Source organism: Mus pahari, chromosome 19 (assembly GCF_900095145.1).
Source record: "Mus pahari chromosome 19, PAHARI_EIJ_v1.1, whole genome shotgun sequence".
Taxonomy (NCBI): Eukaryota; Metazoa; Chordata; class Mammalia; order Rodentia; family Muridae; genus Mus; species Mus pahari.
In genome coordinates, this window is record NC_034608.1 from 9,608,796 (window position 1) to 9,625,040 (window position 16,245).

General features: G+C 39.4%; 2 protein-coding genes across 2 annotated transcripts in view; both read right to left on the minus strand.

Annotated features, from left to right (window-relative positions):
* The window catches only part of Zscan18 (zinc finger and SCAN domain containing 18), a 37,602-nt gene extending 29,052 nt beyond the window's left edge, over positions 1-8,550 (minus strand). The window contains exon 1 of the mRNA XM_029531841.1: positions 8,290-8,550. The gene's annotated coding sequence lies outside the window, so the exon portion shown is untranslated. The remainder of the gene's footprint in view (positions 1-8,289) is intronic.
* A 2,835-nt stretch (positions 8,551-11,385) lies between these two features.
* Znf329 (zinc finger protein 329) overlaps positions 11,386-16,245 on the minus strand; it is a 12,688-nt gene continuing 7,828 nt past the window's right edge. The window contains exon 2 of the mRNA XM_029531844.1: positions 11,386-15,920. Coding sequence (XP_029387704.1) covers positions 14,281-15,912 — 1,632 coding nt within the window. The 5' untranslated portion in view covers positions 15,913-15,920 and the 3' untranslated portion in view covers positions 11,386-14,280. The remainder of the gene's footprint in view (positions 15,921-16,245) is intronic.

Below are 16,245 nucleotides of genomic sequence, written 5' to 3' on the forward strand. Positions count from 1 at the left end.
GCCTTCTTATAGAAAACTTGGGGAACTTTCTAGAAGGATTAGGTAATCTAAAATTTCATTGGTGGGTGCTAGGGGGTCACAGGTGATGGATTCCTTGTTACACATTTGTAACAGGAATAAACACTAACCCAATGTACAGTGTTTCACAACCCCAATGGCAACACTTACAAAATGTAGAACAGTTAACATCAAAAGGAATACTTCCAACACAAAAGAATCTAACCTGTCTGTATCCCTTCTATTAACTACACCCACTTCCCTCCCACATCCAGGTGTCCTTTAAGGCTTCCTCATTCTCTTAAAGATTCTGATTACTGTAAAGTGAAAATGATTTTCGATGAAAGCCACTCGTGGAAATTGTGCCATATTGCCTCTAGTGTTTGTATTCTCCCCCTGGCTCCTTTTAGGGCTTTCAGCCCATTGTCATTGTCACTTTTTTTTTTTCTAGTCTGTGTCAATCAGTCCAGAGGTTCAAGAGAAGTTCCATTCTTTACCAAATGTCCCTTTACCTTCTGCTAATTTCATTATTCTTAGTTTTGAAACACATGTCTCCTGTTCTGAGAAAAAAAGCATTGGCAGAGCAGTGTTAGTGGTCGGTGGGCTTGGAAGCAGCACCCCAAGATTAACTGTTCCTGCACTGCCACACTCCTTTCATCAAGGGAACAACTGCCTTTCCTAACACCTTGATTTTACTTTTCCATAACTAGGCATTTATCCAGGAAAACAAAAATCTAGAAATGTCTTTTGAATTTCAACCTGCCCAATTCAACAAGGAGATGCCAATAATGCAAGTACACTACAGAATGTCTCCTTCTCCCCAGGGAAAAGTAGCTCCCAGCATCACAAAGCAATGCTACAGCACATCTCTGCAGTATTCTCTCTCCTGGTGCTGGCACTGCTGGAGCCTAGAATAAAGTGAATGCGGCCATATTTTCTCACCATCATTGGTGGTTTCTGATTTCCTCCTAGAAGTTCTGATATATCCCATACAACAGAAACTGACTTCTAGAAAAGACGATCTCAGAATCTCCTCGGAACAAGTAAGAGAAATATGTCTACTCACATATAGCTCACCAGTATAGGATTTCAAGCATATAGTATCTAGACAATGGTCCAACTGAACTAAGAATGGAGTCAGGATCTCCCGGATTTCTTTTAGTCCTAACATAGACAATGATCCTACGCAAGTGAACATCTGCCCCCAGTGGTTAGTCAAATGAATTAGGTTGAACATACCAATCATTTATTTGAAATGTGCAGCATTCTTTTCCCTAGTCTATATTCTACGGTTGTGTGAATTATATCCAACTCTTAACACGGCAAAGCATCCTTTACTTGGTTTCTTGCTCTCCGTAACTCCTCACAATTCAAAACTAAACATTTCTTTAAGTGTGGCTACTTATAACAGAAATGTGATCATTTGCAGAGGTTCTACATGATAAATTAGTTTTAATTTATCAAGATATATCTCAATAAATTAATCATCCAATCAGGCTGATACTGCAGTTGAACATAATAAGCCCACCATCAAAGAACTAGGTCTGGACTTCATCTACGATATCAACATCCACAAAACCCTGCAAGGGATAGCCCGAAACCCATCCTGTACTTTACAGACTGGTGGGAAGGAAGGGCTCTCCAACAAGTGAGGAACTTGGCAGACTCAAGGAGTCTAAGAAGAAGAGAATTTTTCCAAGGGCTTACTGTGAGAAAATGTTCAAGTTCACTCTGGATGAAGTCCTTCTGGACTTTCCATACTTCATATAAAAAAAGCAAATCAGAACAACGATAAATTCAACTTCTCATCAGGACCAAAGTCAGAGAGCACATTGCCCTGGACCTTATTAAATCTCTAGGGACTACCAAGTCACTAAGGAGGAACCCAAGACACTGGAACCACAGTGGAGTTTACTTTATGCACTCTATCTGAAGGTGGCCAGAGTCTAATTTCTAAGAAAAACAAAACAGCAACTGTGTAAAAAAGGAAATAAAACTGGTGGTTTCTACATATATCATGTGCTATTCCATTTTAAGAGAAGAGATCCAGTCTGGTTTCTAAAGTCCCCCATCAAGGAGAAGTTTATCTCCAGTCATATCTGAGATGCTTCTTTAAAGTTTCCTGCAGCCTCACTAGCTATCCAAACACAACTGCTCTCCTCCCTCCCTTCACACCTCACTCTCTCATGCCGCAGTGTACCAGACTCACTCAGCACAGACTTCACTTCAGCCACCTATTCGGCTCCTCTGAATGCACACCTACATCTTGAACTGTCTATTTCTCCTTGACCCCTGAAGATAAGCAAGGCAGTGCACACCACAGATGAATGCTAAAGCCGTTCTCACCTAATGACATGATGATGCATATTGAGCCTCCCCATCCCAGTAAACATCTACTCAGCAGAAAAGGCCAGGAACCTCTGCATTATCCTCTATTCTGCTCCTTGTCTCTAAGACCACAATTAATCTGTCAGCTCTGACCTTCAAATACGCCCATAATTTTGTTATGTTTCACCTCTTCTACTGCTGTGGCCTAAACTATAACTACTTTTTCCATCTTAAATGTGCATGCAAATATGATACATTCAAGCAATAAATTCAACTCACCAAGTCCTTAAATACATTTCCATTAACTTTCACACGTGTGCACATTGATGAGCCACAGAGACTGATGATGTAGAACACGTCTATCTCTGATCAGTTAGCCACTACTCTCGTCTCTATTACCGAGGACCATTTTTCTAAGCTCTAGACTCCACATGAGCTCTAAGACCATACACGCTCTTGTGCTGAGCTTGTGTGGATCAACAGTAGCTCTTCAGAGTCATGTGTGGGCTGAACTATACCAAACACTTACAGAATTAATATCAACCCATCCCAAACCCTTCCAAAAGAAGAAAGACTATAATACAAAACAAGTATTGAGTTAAAATCAATGTCAAAAAAATGTGCTTCAAGGGGAAAAAAATACAATGTAATACAAATAAACTGAAAAGATCCTATATGACAGCCAAATAAGACTCATTTTTGCAATTCAAAGATTCAGACATAAATAATTCATCAATGTAACAAACCACATTAACAGAACAAAAGAAGAAAAGCATACAGTTATCCTGATGATGTAGACAAAGTACTGGACTAAATTTATTGACTACAAAATTTCAAGAGAGACAGACTATAGACCAATAGAACAGAATATAGAGCATGTATATAAACTCTGCATGTAATGTTGAATGACTTTTGACAAGACCACAGGAAAGAGCAGCCCTTTTCAGATAATGGTAAGAAAAAGCTGAATATGCAAATGCAAAGGAATGAAGCTGAACCCTTATCTTAAGGATAACCCTTGTCTAATGATCTACTCAAAATGGGTCTTAGATATAAAACACAGCACTATAAAAGTTCTAGAAAAAGCTAGGCATGGTACACTGTTACACATATATACTAAGAAAATTAAGATTTAAGAGACAAAAACCTTTTTGACATGTTAAGGACCCTCCATTTTAACTAGTTTAAAAATATGAAACTTCCCTGTCTTTCAACAGATGAATAGTTTAAAATCCCCACCAACTAGAAAATGGAGGACAGTTTAAGTGAATCTACAATTATTTCAAAACTGTTGAAACACAATGACATGTAAAAGCCTCCAACTAAAGAAACATAAAGTCCTAGGGAAACTGCAAAAACCTGAACATAGATGGATGCCAAACAATAGTAAGAAATATCATTTGCTTAGGTGTGATAATGGTAATAAGAGTTATGTAGAACAATGTTCCTTCCTTTAAAATACAAGTAAAGAAATATTTAGAGGTAAAACATCCTACTTAAAAATGTATTTCCAAGCCGGGCGTGGTGGCACACGCGTTTAATCTCAGTACTCGGGAGGCAGAGGCAGGCAGATTTCTGAGTTCAAGGCCAGCCTAGTCTACAAAGTGAGTTCCAGGACAGCCGCCAGGGCTATATAGAGAAACCCTGTCTTGAAAAACAAAAAAAAAAGATGTATTTCCAAATGGTATATACAAATTAATTATATATATATATATTAGTAAACATATATGTAAATGCAGCCATATCCATATGTAAATATGTGAACATATATGATCTTATAACTATGTATATAATAACGCAAAAATACATATAAACCCATTACATATACAAGTCAAACTCACAAATATAGGTATATGGACATGCACATAACATATAATATCAGCACATAATATATAACTGTTACATGTATTAACAATTAAATTTACACAAAGGACAATGAGTGTTCACTACTCTTTTACAATCTTATTATAATATTTCAGAAACTTGTCTAAACACAAAGTATATGGGAAAGATGTAAATGCTTCTGGGAGAAGTACTCTACTATGGTCAGCAGCATTCATTAAGGACTTGGCAAGAACAAATTTAGTAACATACTTCTCAGAAGGCATCTAGTACATGGTTACAAATGAGTTCATGAGTGAAATGTAACACTAGCTGGAGCCTTAAGAAATCCATCAGTTTACTTAACCTGGGAAAACTACTGACTTGCAAAATCTTACAGACATGTTTTGAAGCAGCAGAGAACAGGAACGCCAAGAATTTCAGCCTCTAAGAAGTGAGACAAGGGTACAGCAGAGTGTTCAAACCACAAGCTATGCTGGCCAAATATGGAATATGTTGGGCTTCCAGCTGCTGCCAACAGTTAACAAGTGATTCATGGTCAAGGCTATTTGACCCCTTTACTACATGTACCAAATACGCTTCTAAAAGTTCCAAGTAAATTTTTTAAAAGGTCATTTTCCCAATATTTTACTATTAAAACTTACTACAGGCTTTAAGGGGCATTGTTAAAATTGAGATTGCCGAGGAGAAAAGATCAAGTGTATACCTCACCAATTAAAGCAAGCTATATTTAGCCATTAACCCTGGACTGGTCAGCACTGCAGACTGATCAGAGAGAGCAGGCCTGCTGGCCTCTTGAAGTCCCTCTTACAGGAGAGATAAGGTGTTTTAAGCAATGAGAGGGTTAGCTGTTACACATTGTTAGAAGGATACAAGGAAAATGGAAGGGGCAAAGGCAAGGATATAGATCAAGTGAACGGGTTCCAAGCAGTTTACATCAGACCTAAGAAACAGGGTCTTACTCAGAATTACAACAAGAAACCTTATTTAGCAAGGGTGTAACACAGAGCAAACAGGGACTTACCCCTTAACTAGCACTTAACATAGATTAACAGAAACTTCTTCTTAATTATAAATAGAAACCTTATTTTGCAAGGACATAACACAGGACAAACAAAAACTTCTTAATTACAATTAGAAATCTTAACTTGCAAGAAAATTCTTTTTAACTGGGTTAACTGTTAGTAGCTCTGAACTCATAGCCTGCAAGGTATATCGTCCCTGTTTTGGGTCCCATTAACTTGCCAAGTATATTGCTCCTGTTTGGATCTCATGGTATATCAATGGTAAAAGCACTTGCTTAACAAATGTGAGGCCCAGTGTTCAATCCCCAATACTGCAAATAAATGAATAGATAGATAGATAGATAGATAGACCTCCTCACTATAAAATAATGTAATATGTACTCATTGCAGGAAATCTGAAAAATATACACAATGTTAAACAGCACAAAAATCATCCATAGTGTCAGTATCAAGTCACAAGTACATGAAACTCTGATCCCCTACCTAGAAGGTCATTTAACATAGTTTGGAGTCAAACTGCTTATTCAACTTGGATGTCTACCACGGTTAACATTATAGTATAAGTAGTTCCTACATCATTAACATCTTTTGTTTAGCATAAAAAAAGGTGAATTCTCTTTAGAAACTGATTCACATGATTCCAAGGTACTATGACAGAATAAAAAAATTAAATGAAAGGTTATATGATGGGTTAACAGCCTTCATTTTACAGTGACACAAAATGAAATTCGAAAGTACCATCAAAGGAGTTCATCTCTAGTAAATACAATTTCATCACACATTAACTCTAATTATGCATCTACACAGTTCACTATGTAATTGTGTTTGCTTCAAATACATAAATATAACATGATATACAGATGCATAAAAATTTCACACTCATATATATACACACACATATGAACATACATATGTATGTGATACACATATGTACATGCAAAATTCCATATAAACCCACAAATAAAATGTCATATACACAAATACAGACTTAAGCATACACATAACGATATAATGCATAACTATTACATATTACATGTAGTAAATTTAGATGATGGGCAAGGGGTTAAACAAGTTGGAAAATCATCAGGCAATAAAAATGTGTTTCACAAGGACAATGGTCAAGTGTCTCCTATCGTACTACTACAAACGAGGAAAAAAAAATGTGTATGTTGTGATGGTACAAATTATAGTCCTGGTACTCAGAAGGCTGAGGCAGGAGGACTACGAGCTCAAGGCCAGCCAGCTACACAGAAAGTTGTAGGCTAACCTGTGCTACACAAACCCATTTCAGAGCAAAACAAAACCTGAAAACTTGTATGTTCACAGCAGGGAAAGGAAGGCAAACAACTTACCTAAACATCTCCATAAGGTGACTGGTTTCAGACCCTGGACAAGGGACTAAAGTGCATATTTTACAAATCCAAGCAGACCTGGCCTCCAAGTCTCTACCTGGTGGACCCTGCCACCAACCTTGAGCTTTACAGCCCAGGGCTTGGGCTGCCCTTCCCCCAGAGGCCCCTCCCTATATAATCCAGACATTTTACATTTTGCCCTCTTCTCCTTATTCTCCTCCTCCTCTTCCTCTCCTCCTCTCCTCCTCCTTCCCTTGACTCTCTGTGCTTGCTCTTTCTCTCATTCTCTCCTCCACCCCCACCCCAGTCCCCAATGGCGACTCCCCTGGCTTCAATCCTTGGGGCGAGTGAACTTGCCCAAGAGCAGCCGCGCAATAACCCTATCTTCAATATAATTTAATATGGCTTGAATTGGCTCATTTCACCTAGGGCAAAGAAATAACCTTATAGTGACTACTACCCTCAGGGAAAACAGTGCTGAAAACCCTAGTCAACTGGTGAGAAAATCAAATGGCAAAGTTCAAACTACAGTAAGCACATCAACTCCACATACTCACACACCACACACCACACTGCTTGAGGCAACGTATTCTAAAAGAGAAAGCTCTACAAATGGCCTGGAGACGCTGGGGGAAAAAAAATGCTGGATGCATTGCACACCCACTCTGTGATCTTGCAGTCACAGAGACAGCCCTTTGTCTTCACTCAGCAAAAGTCTACTGAACACTTAACTGTGTGCCAGACTCTCTTCTAGGCAATGATGTTTACGCATGGGACCTGATTTTGCACTATAATGGAAGAGAAGTCGGAGAACAAACTATACCACTCTTACCATCAAATACTCGATCTACAAACTTAGTGAGAACTCTACGGATTGCGGAGCTGAAGGTATCGTGGTTTAAATTGGTCATGATTTTGACAAATTCCCCTGGTGTCTGGTGAGAACACAAGTGAGGAGGTGGTTGGATTCTGGGAATTTCTTAGAGGTAAAGGCAATGTATTTAGAAGACACAATGGGGAAAGTATGTGGCTAATAGAAAAAGCAAAACAAAACAAAACATCGAGGTGAATGCTGAGGAATGGAAAGAAGTCATTTACAGAGACTACACTAGATGTTGAATTAAGAACTCACTTAAGTCTGGGATGTTTGACTTCGGAAAGGAGTGGATAACAGGGGCCTATGTTACCCACACAGGCAACCCAGTCCACACCTGTATTGGCGGGTAGGGAAAGGCAACACCCAGCAGGGAAAGAAGAAAGACCTCTAGAAAAGAACCAAACACACACAGGTGCAGGGAGGGGACGCTGTCTATATGAGGAAAGGGATGGAGGAAAGGCAGAAAAAGGCCTGGTGGGCAGAAAGGCACAGAGAAGAAAGCTTAGTAGTGGACACAGAAAACAGTTATTATTCCAGTTCCTAATCCTGAGATGGAGAGGAGGAAGGGAGGGGGAGGAGCTGCGTCTGCGAGTGCACTTGGAGGGAAAGCAGCAAGGTGCACACTAGCGGAGGAGCGCGAACCTCAGGGAGTCTGACCCAGAGTAAGAAGGAACCATTCTCCGCGTCCTGCGGGGTGAGGACGCACGTGACATTACGCGCAACAAAAGGCCGCCAGCCCAGCCTCTGCGTTAGATCCCAAGATGCCCAGACACGCAGGTCTAGGGCTCTGCTCCGCCTCTGCGGAAGGGGGAGGGCGAACAACAAAGGACGAAGACACCACCTTAGAACCAGGGAGACGCCCACTCACCTCTATGGGCACAACCCCGTGTGGGACGCTAGAGGTCTGCGCGTGCTCGCCCTAGGCTCCCGGATGAGGCGTTCCTGAGCTGCCTGACGTCACCAAAAGCTGAGTGTGGATATCCTGGATAACCAGATCCAAGGCCGCAAGAGCGGACGCTTCCTTTTTCGTTGCGGTCTCGAGATCTGAGGCTTTTAGTCCCGGCAGACTGCTGAGGCTTAATGAAACCTTGAGCCACCTGTCCCATAACCATCCTTTTGCAATAGTACCTACCCAGGGCGCCCAGAGAGTCCAGCGCCCTTCCGTTTGTTACCCCTAGGTAATCTCTAGGGATTCTCTTTCCTTACCAATTAAAGAATTTAAAAATAGGAAAAATCTCTAAGGTGACAGCAGCAAGGAAACTGAAACGCAGCACGCAGGAGCAGACAGAAACCAGCCCATCAAAAATAGCTTTTATTAGGGCGTAAGAAGAACACAGAAAAGACGCTCTGTAAAGCAACCCAGCTTCCTCTCCGAGACAGTTTTTTCGTCTTTTGACTCTTAAGTTTGGAGAGTTCGGTTTGAAGACAGGTGACTGCAAAATGCAGTTGCTTATCAACTAGTTACCTGTCAACACTTGTATTATTCATCCAGATGCAGTATCCTGGGATTTCTATAACATGAAATGAATTTGGACACTGCCATGAATTTGTTGGCTATTTGGATTTCCTCTTTCAAAATTGCACAGAACCAAAGCGTTTGCCTACATTTTCAATGAGTTTTTTTTATCTTTGAGATGCTGGATCCTTAACACATTAAATAATTATGAGCACAATGGACTTTTTTTTATTGCTTACCATTTCACTTATATGGACTTTCTGATGCATATGAATTCTTAAATTTACTATAACCTTTCTCTGATACCCATTTCACTTTAAAATGTTTGCCTATGCCAAGATGAGAAAAAAAAATATTTGATATTCTCAACTAGAAGCTTCAAGCCGCCTTTCCAGTTAGTTGGTCTACAACTAGTTTGTCTATCCAACTATAGCCCCTGGGTAAATGCTACTCCGAATCTTGTGTTTTTGGACAAAGAGTATTTTATTATAGTTTCATCTTTTGGTTGCTTGTTTTGTTTTGTTTTGAGACTGAGTCTATGTAGTCCATGCTGACCTGGAACTTGTAGCAATCATCCTGTTACTGCCTCTAAGTGCTGAGATTTACAAGTAAGCACCACCAGGTCTGGCTTACTTTAAAACATGAAACTTGAATCTTCTGTAATTTTCATTGTGAAATACAATTTTAAAAAATCAGAATCCATATGTAAAACTTTATTGGACACATTCACACACATTTGCCTACAAATCGTCTATAGCTACTTCTACATTAGTCATCTGTGGCTGAGTAGTTGCAGCAGAAATGATATTGTGCAGTTTAAAATATGACTTTTCCCTTGCAGAAAAAAAAAATGCTGATCCATGGGATAAAGTATAGATTTTAACTATATAAATTATTTTCCCCAAACCACAAGAAAACACTTTACACCAGTAGGGCAAAAAAATAAATAAATATTGATAAGGACATGAAGAAGTCAAAGTAGTCATACATCAGTCAAACGTAAAATGGACATCATTTCCTCAAAAAAGCAAACAAAGATCCAGCAATTCCACTCCTAAGTATCTACCCAAGAGTACTGAAAATTTATTGGCACATGAGTTTGTATGTTTCAGGATAGCATTATTCTTAGTAACCAAAAAAAGTGGAAGCTGAAATGTCCATCAACCAATATGCAAGATACGGTTTTAATCATATGGCAAAATATTTTTCAGCCACAAAAAGGACCTTGAACATACAACATGAACCTTTAAAACATTCAAATGAAATGAAGTTACAAAGGGCCACATGTCTTATTTTTCCATTGATGTGCAATGTAAAGAATTGGCAAATGCACAGTGAAGAGAGACTGGTGATTGACAGGGTCAGAGGAATGGGAGGATGCTAATACGTACAAAGGGCTTTTATATGGATAATAAAAAATATCCTGAAGTTACAGAATGAAAGTGACTGAACAACCTGGTGAGAATATCATGAATCATTGAATAGTCCCTTTAATTTTTAAAACTTGAACCCTAGTCTATTTTATCAGAAATAACCATTAGTGCTGAATGCCTTTGGTTATTAAGCATAGAAACAAGCATATACTTATTTACTTGTTATTTTTCTGCTAGGACTTCAGTGTTCCTATTCTGAAACCATTTATCTTCAGAATCATAGATGAGATTTTTCCTGTAAATGGGTTTACCCTTGCGCAAAGTTTTGTTCTTCACACCCGCCTCTGCAATGAAGCCGTTTCTTTAACTGCTGCTCATGAAGAAGTACCATATATGACTTAAGTGTTCCTCCCTGTAACTCACAGGGTGGAAGGTTTAGTCTCCCTGAATCCTAACCTCTTGTCACATGACATCATACCCCTTGCATGTCACACATGTAATTGCCTTTCATTGGGAAAGGAAATGAATGATCTAGCTTTTTAAAACTGTAACCATATTTATCCACATAGACATCCCATCCCCTTTCTCAGCTTTACTTTTCTCTTAGGCATCAACCACCATCTGATACATGCTAGGCAATTATTTTCTCCCCTGCTGAATTGCAAGCACCTTGTTCTGCTTTCTGCTACAGTACCAACTCTTACTGCAAGTACTCTACACAGTTGCTGAACTAAGGAAGACATAAAGTTGATGAGCAATGTGCAGGCAGCCATACTTGAGCACTGATAACTTGAAAATCAAAAGGATGTGGGTTAATGGTAACTAGTTAAGACACTGACCATAATTATAAATGTTCCCCATCTCCATGTTGGATATGAAACCCTGCTCTGGCACTGCCACATTCTTGGGCTCTGGACATGCTTGATGATGCTGCAATATGCCTTCTTCTTGGCCAACCAAGTAGACGGGAATGGGATTAAAGTTACAAGAAAGTTATCTTTTCTGAGATTTCTTTTCACAAATGGCTACTCACAGAACTTATTTTATTATTTATTTCTTATTGTTTGGGTCAGGATTTCACTCTGTAGCCACTGGCTGTCCTGGAATTCACTTTGTAAACCAGGCTGGCCTCAAATTCAGAGATCCACCTGCTTCTGCCTCCTGAGTTCTGGCATTAAAGGTGTGTGCCACCATGCCCATCGACAATGACAGTATTTAAATCTCTAAACGAGTAATAAAATTCAAGGCTGTTAAAACGGTGAACTCACAGAGGCCAACAGAGGCAAGATAAGTCTTCTTTTCCTTAAAAAAAAAAAAAAATGTATAGCTATGGAGTGGAAAGGGTTGGTTTACTTAACTTGCTTGGTAAGAGAACACACTTCAGTCAGGAGTCTAAAAAGAACTATCAAGTGAAGTTTATCACCTACAGATAATATAACAAATTACCACCAAAAAAAAAAAAAAACAAAACAAAAAAACCTGGCTTAAAACCACACATCAATTATTCAATAGACTAATAAGAACAGGAACAGTTCCTTTTGGGGACACGCTGGGGAAGAATCCATTTTCTTGCCTTGCTGGCTTTCAGAAGCCACTCATATGTGGGTTCTCCAGCCTTAAAGCCAGGAACGGTAAGTTAAGCACTCTTCAAAGTCAGGAAAAGTAAAATAAAAGTTCAGTCTTTGAAATCCTCTATATTCACTTTCTCCATCTGATTCCAGCCAAAGTTGTCTCTACCTATTTAAGGGCTGTGCGGTTAAATGATACTTGTCCTGATATTCCAGTATGCTCTCCTGTCTATTCCCCAGTCAGGCCTACCACTGAAAATTGCCCAGGTTGCACTGGAAGTCATCTGGAACTCTCCCAACTCAAATCTCATCTTTCCCTCTTTAGTCAAGTGTTCATTTCTATACAGTAGTTATTTTCACTACAGCAGTTTTCCCTGCTCATTTGAGAAACCGAATTTTAGAAAAGAGCAAGGGGAAACAATTCACACTCATACAAATCCCATGTGAACTTACTACAATTTCAGAGTTGACACCTCTTCCTTGCGGTGCTTCCCTCGGGCCATAGCTGGCCTAGTGATGATTTCTTGTTCCAGAATCTGAAATGTAGTATCAAGAAGCAGGGACACTACTAACACTAATGGTACATGCATGTTTTACTTGAGAGTAACAGACACCAAAGTGTTGCACCCTTGAGTGGTCTACAGTCCACTAGGTATTTGCTAATGCCTTATTCATACACATAACATTATAGAGACAATCTGTAAGTTGCAAATGATTGTGTGTGTGTGGCGTGTGTGTGTATACCAATCACAGTTCTCAATATTCTGAGATAACTGTTCCAAGGACTATTTTTGTAGGATGTCTGACAATATCTTTGGCCTCTACTCACTAGGCACCAGTCCCTTCCCATCATATGGGTGCTAGGAAACAAACCCAGGTCCTCTGGAAGAATAGCAAGCACCCTACCACTATCTCTCCATCCCCATCATATGATAACCATGTAGCTGTCAAGGGCATGCATACAGAAGACTGAGATGCCTAACTTCCTTAGGAATCTACTCAATAGCCTTAGTCATCTCCAAATAGGCTTATGATTCTCTCTTCACAGGAACCAAAAGATAGAAGACAGGGTCAAGTCAAAATTTCCAGAAGGAATCAGAGGCCTTTGAAGCTCTCAACCAAACTGGCTAGCTTTCAGTCAGCTAACACTGCACTGAGAAAGGACATGGTAAGATTATTCCAGATTTTTCTGTAACTTTCTCTTCCCTATCCTTAGACTCTTATAACTTTCCCTCCACAATGCCATTATATCCAAAATTCCAAAAGAAATTATTCTACGCTTCGGGATGCTCTGATTCCAAAGAAGCATCTGTCAGTATACACCCAGAGTTGCTTATGGCTTCCTGTAGCCATGATCTAGCCTTTGTAGGTTGTCTGACAGTATTTTTGGCCTCTATCCACTGGCAAAGATCCAAGAGACTCCAAATTTGTTTCCTTTTAGCTTCACTTTTATATACATTACCAAATTATTATATAAAACTGTATAAATAAAAAGGAAAACAACACAATTGTAGTCTCCTAAGAAGCCACTTAATTCCATCTTCCACTGCTAACCTACAACTAAATATGAACATGATTATAATATAATAAATCTACTTTTACACTTTCTTTTGCAATGATCTGAGTATTTTTAGGATGGCAACGAAACCTTTGGATTTTGTTTCAAAGGGCCTGAACTCGACACAAATTAGTATCCAAAATAATCAACATCAGTGAAGGCAGGTGATAACTGAAATACAATTCAATATTTTTTGTTCAATACCTAAAGCAATGGATCCTATTTCTTAGAAGCAGCCCTTTCTACCATGGAGAGTGTTTTAGTCTTAAGAGGGTCAACTTCATTTCAATCACAAGCAACTCCTATATCCAGTTTCACCTCACTAAATGAGTCATCTGTGTTCTGGCAGGACCATAAAACAGAAGTGCATTCAAACAGCAAACCCAGCTACATCCTGTGGTGGTTTGTAGAGCACTGTGTACGACATCCCACCACTATGCCTTTATGGAAACAGGACAGTACAAAGTGACAAAAGTGTCACTTCCAAATAACATTTACAAGCTTTGACTCTAATAAGCATTTGCTTGTATACAATAAGGTGATACCATTAAAGATGTCTCCTACTGGCTACCTACTGAATGAATTCACAGGTTCTTTCCAGTTTCAGTATCCTGATGTAAAGATAAATGAGTATCTCTAGGAAAACGCCTTCCTCGCTGACAGGTGCTTTATTTCAGTGTATGCACTACATGTTTGGTATAGGCTGAATCATCCCTGAAGCCTTTACTACACTGACTACCATTCAACCCTCTCTTCATGAGTTCCCTAATAACAGTGTTAATGCAATTATAGAATATCTCGTATTTAATTTTTTTATATATAAAGAATTATTTTCTTTTAGTAAGGGAAGTCACATCTGAAAACAAATCCTTTGTTCACTCAAGGAGAGTATGGCCCATGTCCATTATGCTTCCGTGGGCTGCTCTTCAAGGTGTGTTCTCTGATGTCGGGCAAGACACCAGCTCCTTCTAAATATTTTCCCACAGTGAGGACACTGGCTGGGACCCTCTCTGTTATGAAGTCTCTGATGTACTACCAGGTGAGTGTTCTGCCTGAAGGACTTTCCACACTTCAGACACTGGTATGGAGTCTCCTTAGTGTGAATCCTCTGATGCTTGGTCAGACAGGAGCTATCTCTGAAAGCTTTACCACACTGATTACACTCATAAGGCCTTTCACCAGTATGAATTCTCTGGTGCCGGATAAGTCCAGCAATGTTCCTGAAGAGTTTACGACACTGGTTACAACCATAAGGCTTCTCACCAGTGTGAATCCTCTGATGCCTGATGAGATACGCACTCTCAATGAAAGTTTTCCCACACTCTTTACATTCATAGGGTTTCTCCCCAGAATGAATTTTCTGATGCACAATGAGGTGAGAGTTGCGACTGAAGGATTTCCCACACTCTACACATTCAAAAGGCTTCTCTCCAGTGTGTGTCCTCTCATGCTGAGTGAGGTATGAGCCATCTCGGAAAGCCTTTCCACATCTGCTACACTCATAGGGCTTCTCACCAGTGTGGATTCTGAGATGCACAGTAAGGTGAGAAATGTCAGTGAAGGGCTTCCCACATTCATTACATCTATATGGTTTTTCCCCTGTATGAGTTCTTTGATGCAAAATCAGGGATGAATTTCTGTTGAAAGTTTTTCCACAATCTAGACATGCATAAGGCTTCTCACCTGTGTGAATCCTCTGGTGTTGTGTCAGTGCTGATCCATCACTGAAAGCTTTTCCACACTTACTGCATTTATAGGGTTTCTCTCCTGTATGAATCCTTCGATGTACAATCAAGTTATAGTTCTTAGAGAATGATTTTCCACAATCATTACAGGTATAAGGTTTCTCACCAGTGTGAGTTCGATGGTGTAAAACAAGAGAAGAGTTCCGTTTGAAACACTTGCCACATTCAGCACATTTATACGGTTTCTCAGTAGAATGACTTCTTTTTTCATTAAGAGATGAGCTCAGGGCTAAGATGTCCCCAAAGTCCTTACCTTTACAAAATTTCTTGCTTCTTTTCTTAATTTTTTTATCACAAAGGGCAGTGGTAAAGTGGTTTAAAGATTTAACACTTTCTGCATATTTATAGGATTTATCTCTCGTTTGGTTTCTTACAAGTTGAGTGACTTCCATGGAGGGTTGGGTGGCTTTTTCACAAGCATCGTCGTCACCAGTTCCCTTAACTGTATAACTTTGGGGGCAACTATGTAAGGTTTGGTCACGGTCACAAGTTTTAATGTCTGAGTTATGAACATGGAAGCCGTTTGTCGTAGTGACTCTCTGAGGTGGTAGAAGGGCTGGGTTTTCACTCAAATGTCCCCCCAAATTAAGATGGTCACAATTTGCTTCCTGAACCTCTGTTTTCTCATCGATTAAAGGAGATTGCCTCAAATTTCTTTCCTGGTTCTCACAGTCCCAATTATCACCTAAAATGGGGAAGCGGAGACCCTCTCTTGTATATCCTTCCATTTCTGCCTCAAAGGAAACACTTTCTTCTTCAGGAACATTCTGAGCTATTATTTTCAGTCTCATGTTCCATACTGAAAAGGAAAAAAAAAGAAAAAGGCATTAAGTAAACACAGATATATCTGGAAGAAAATGAAAAATGAAAATGGGGTGAGTATATTTCACTTGTTTTCTTTTTCAAATTGATATCTGTAAAATAGAGAGTTCAAATGAAGGTCAAGAGCTAAAGCCAAGAATAGATTCAAAAGAAGTGACATTACATTGTAATAGTCTCAGGTTAAAGGAATACTGTGTAAGGTACATGGGAGACAAGGAGCCAGACATCTCTGTTCACTCTGAAATACCATCTTGGACACTGCCTTCTTTTTTTTTTTTTTTTTTTTTTTTTTTGGTTTTTTG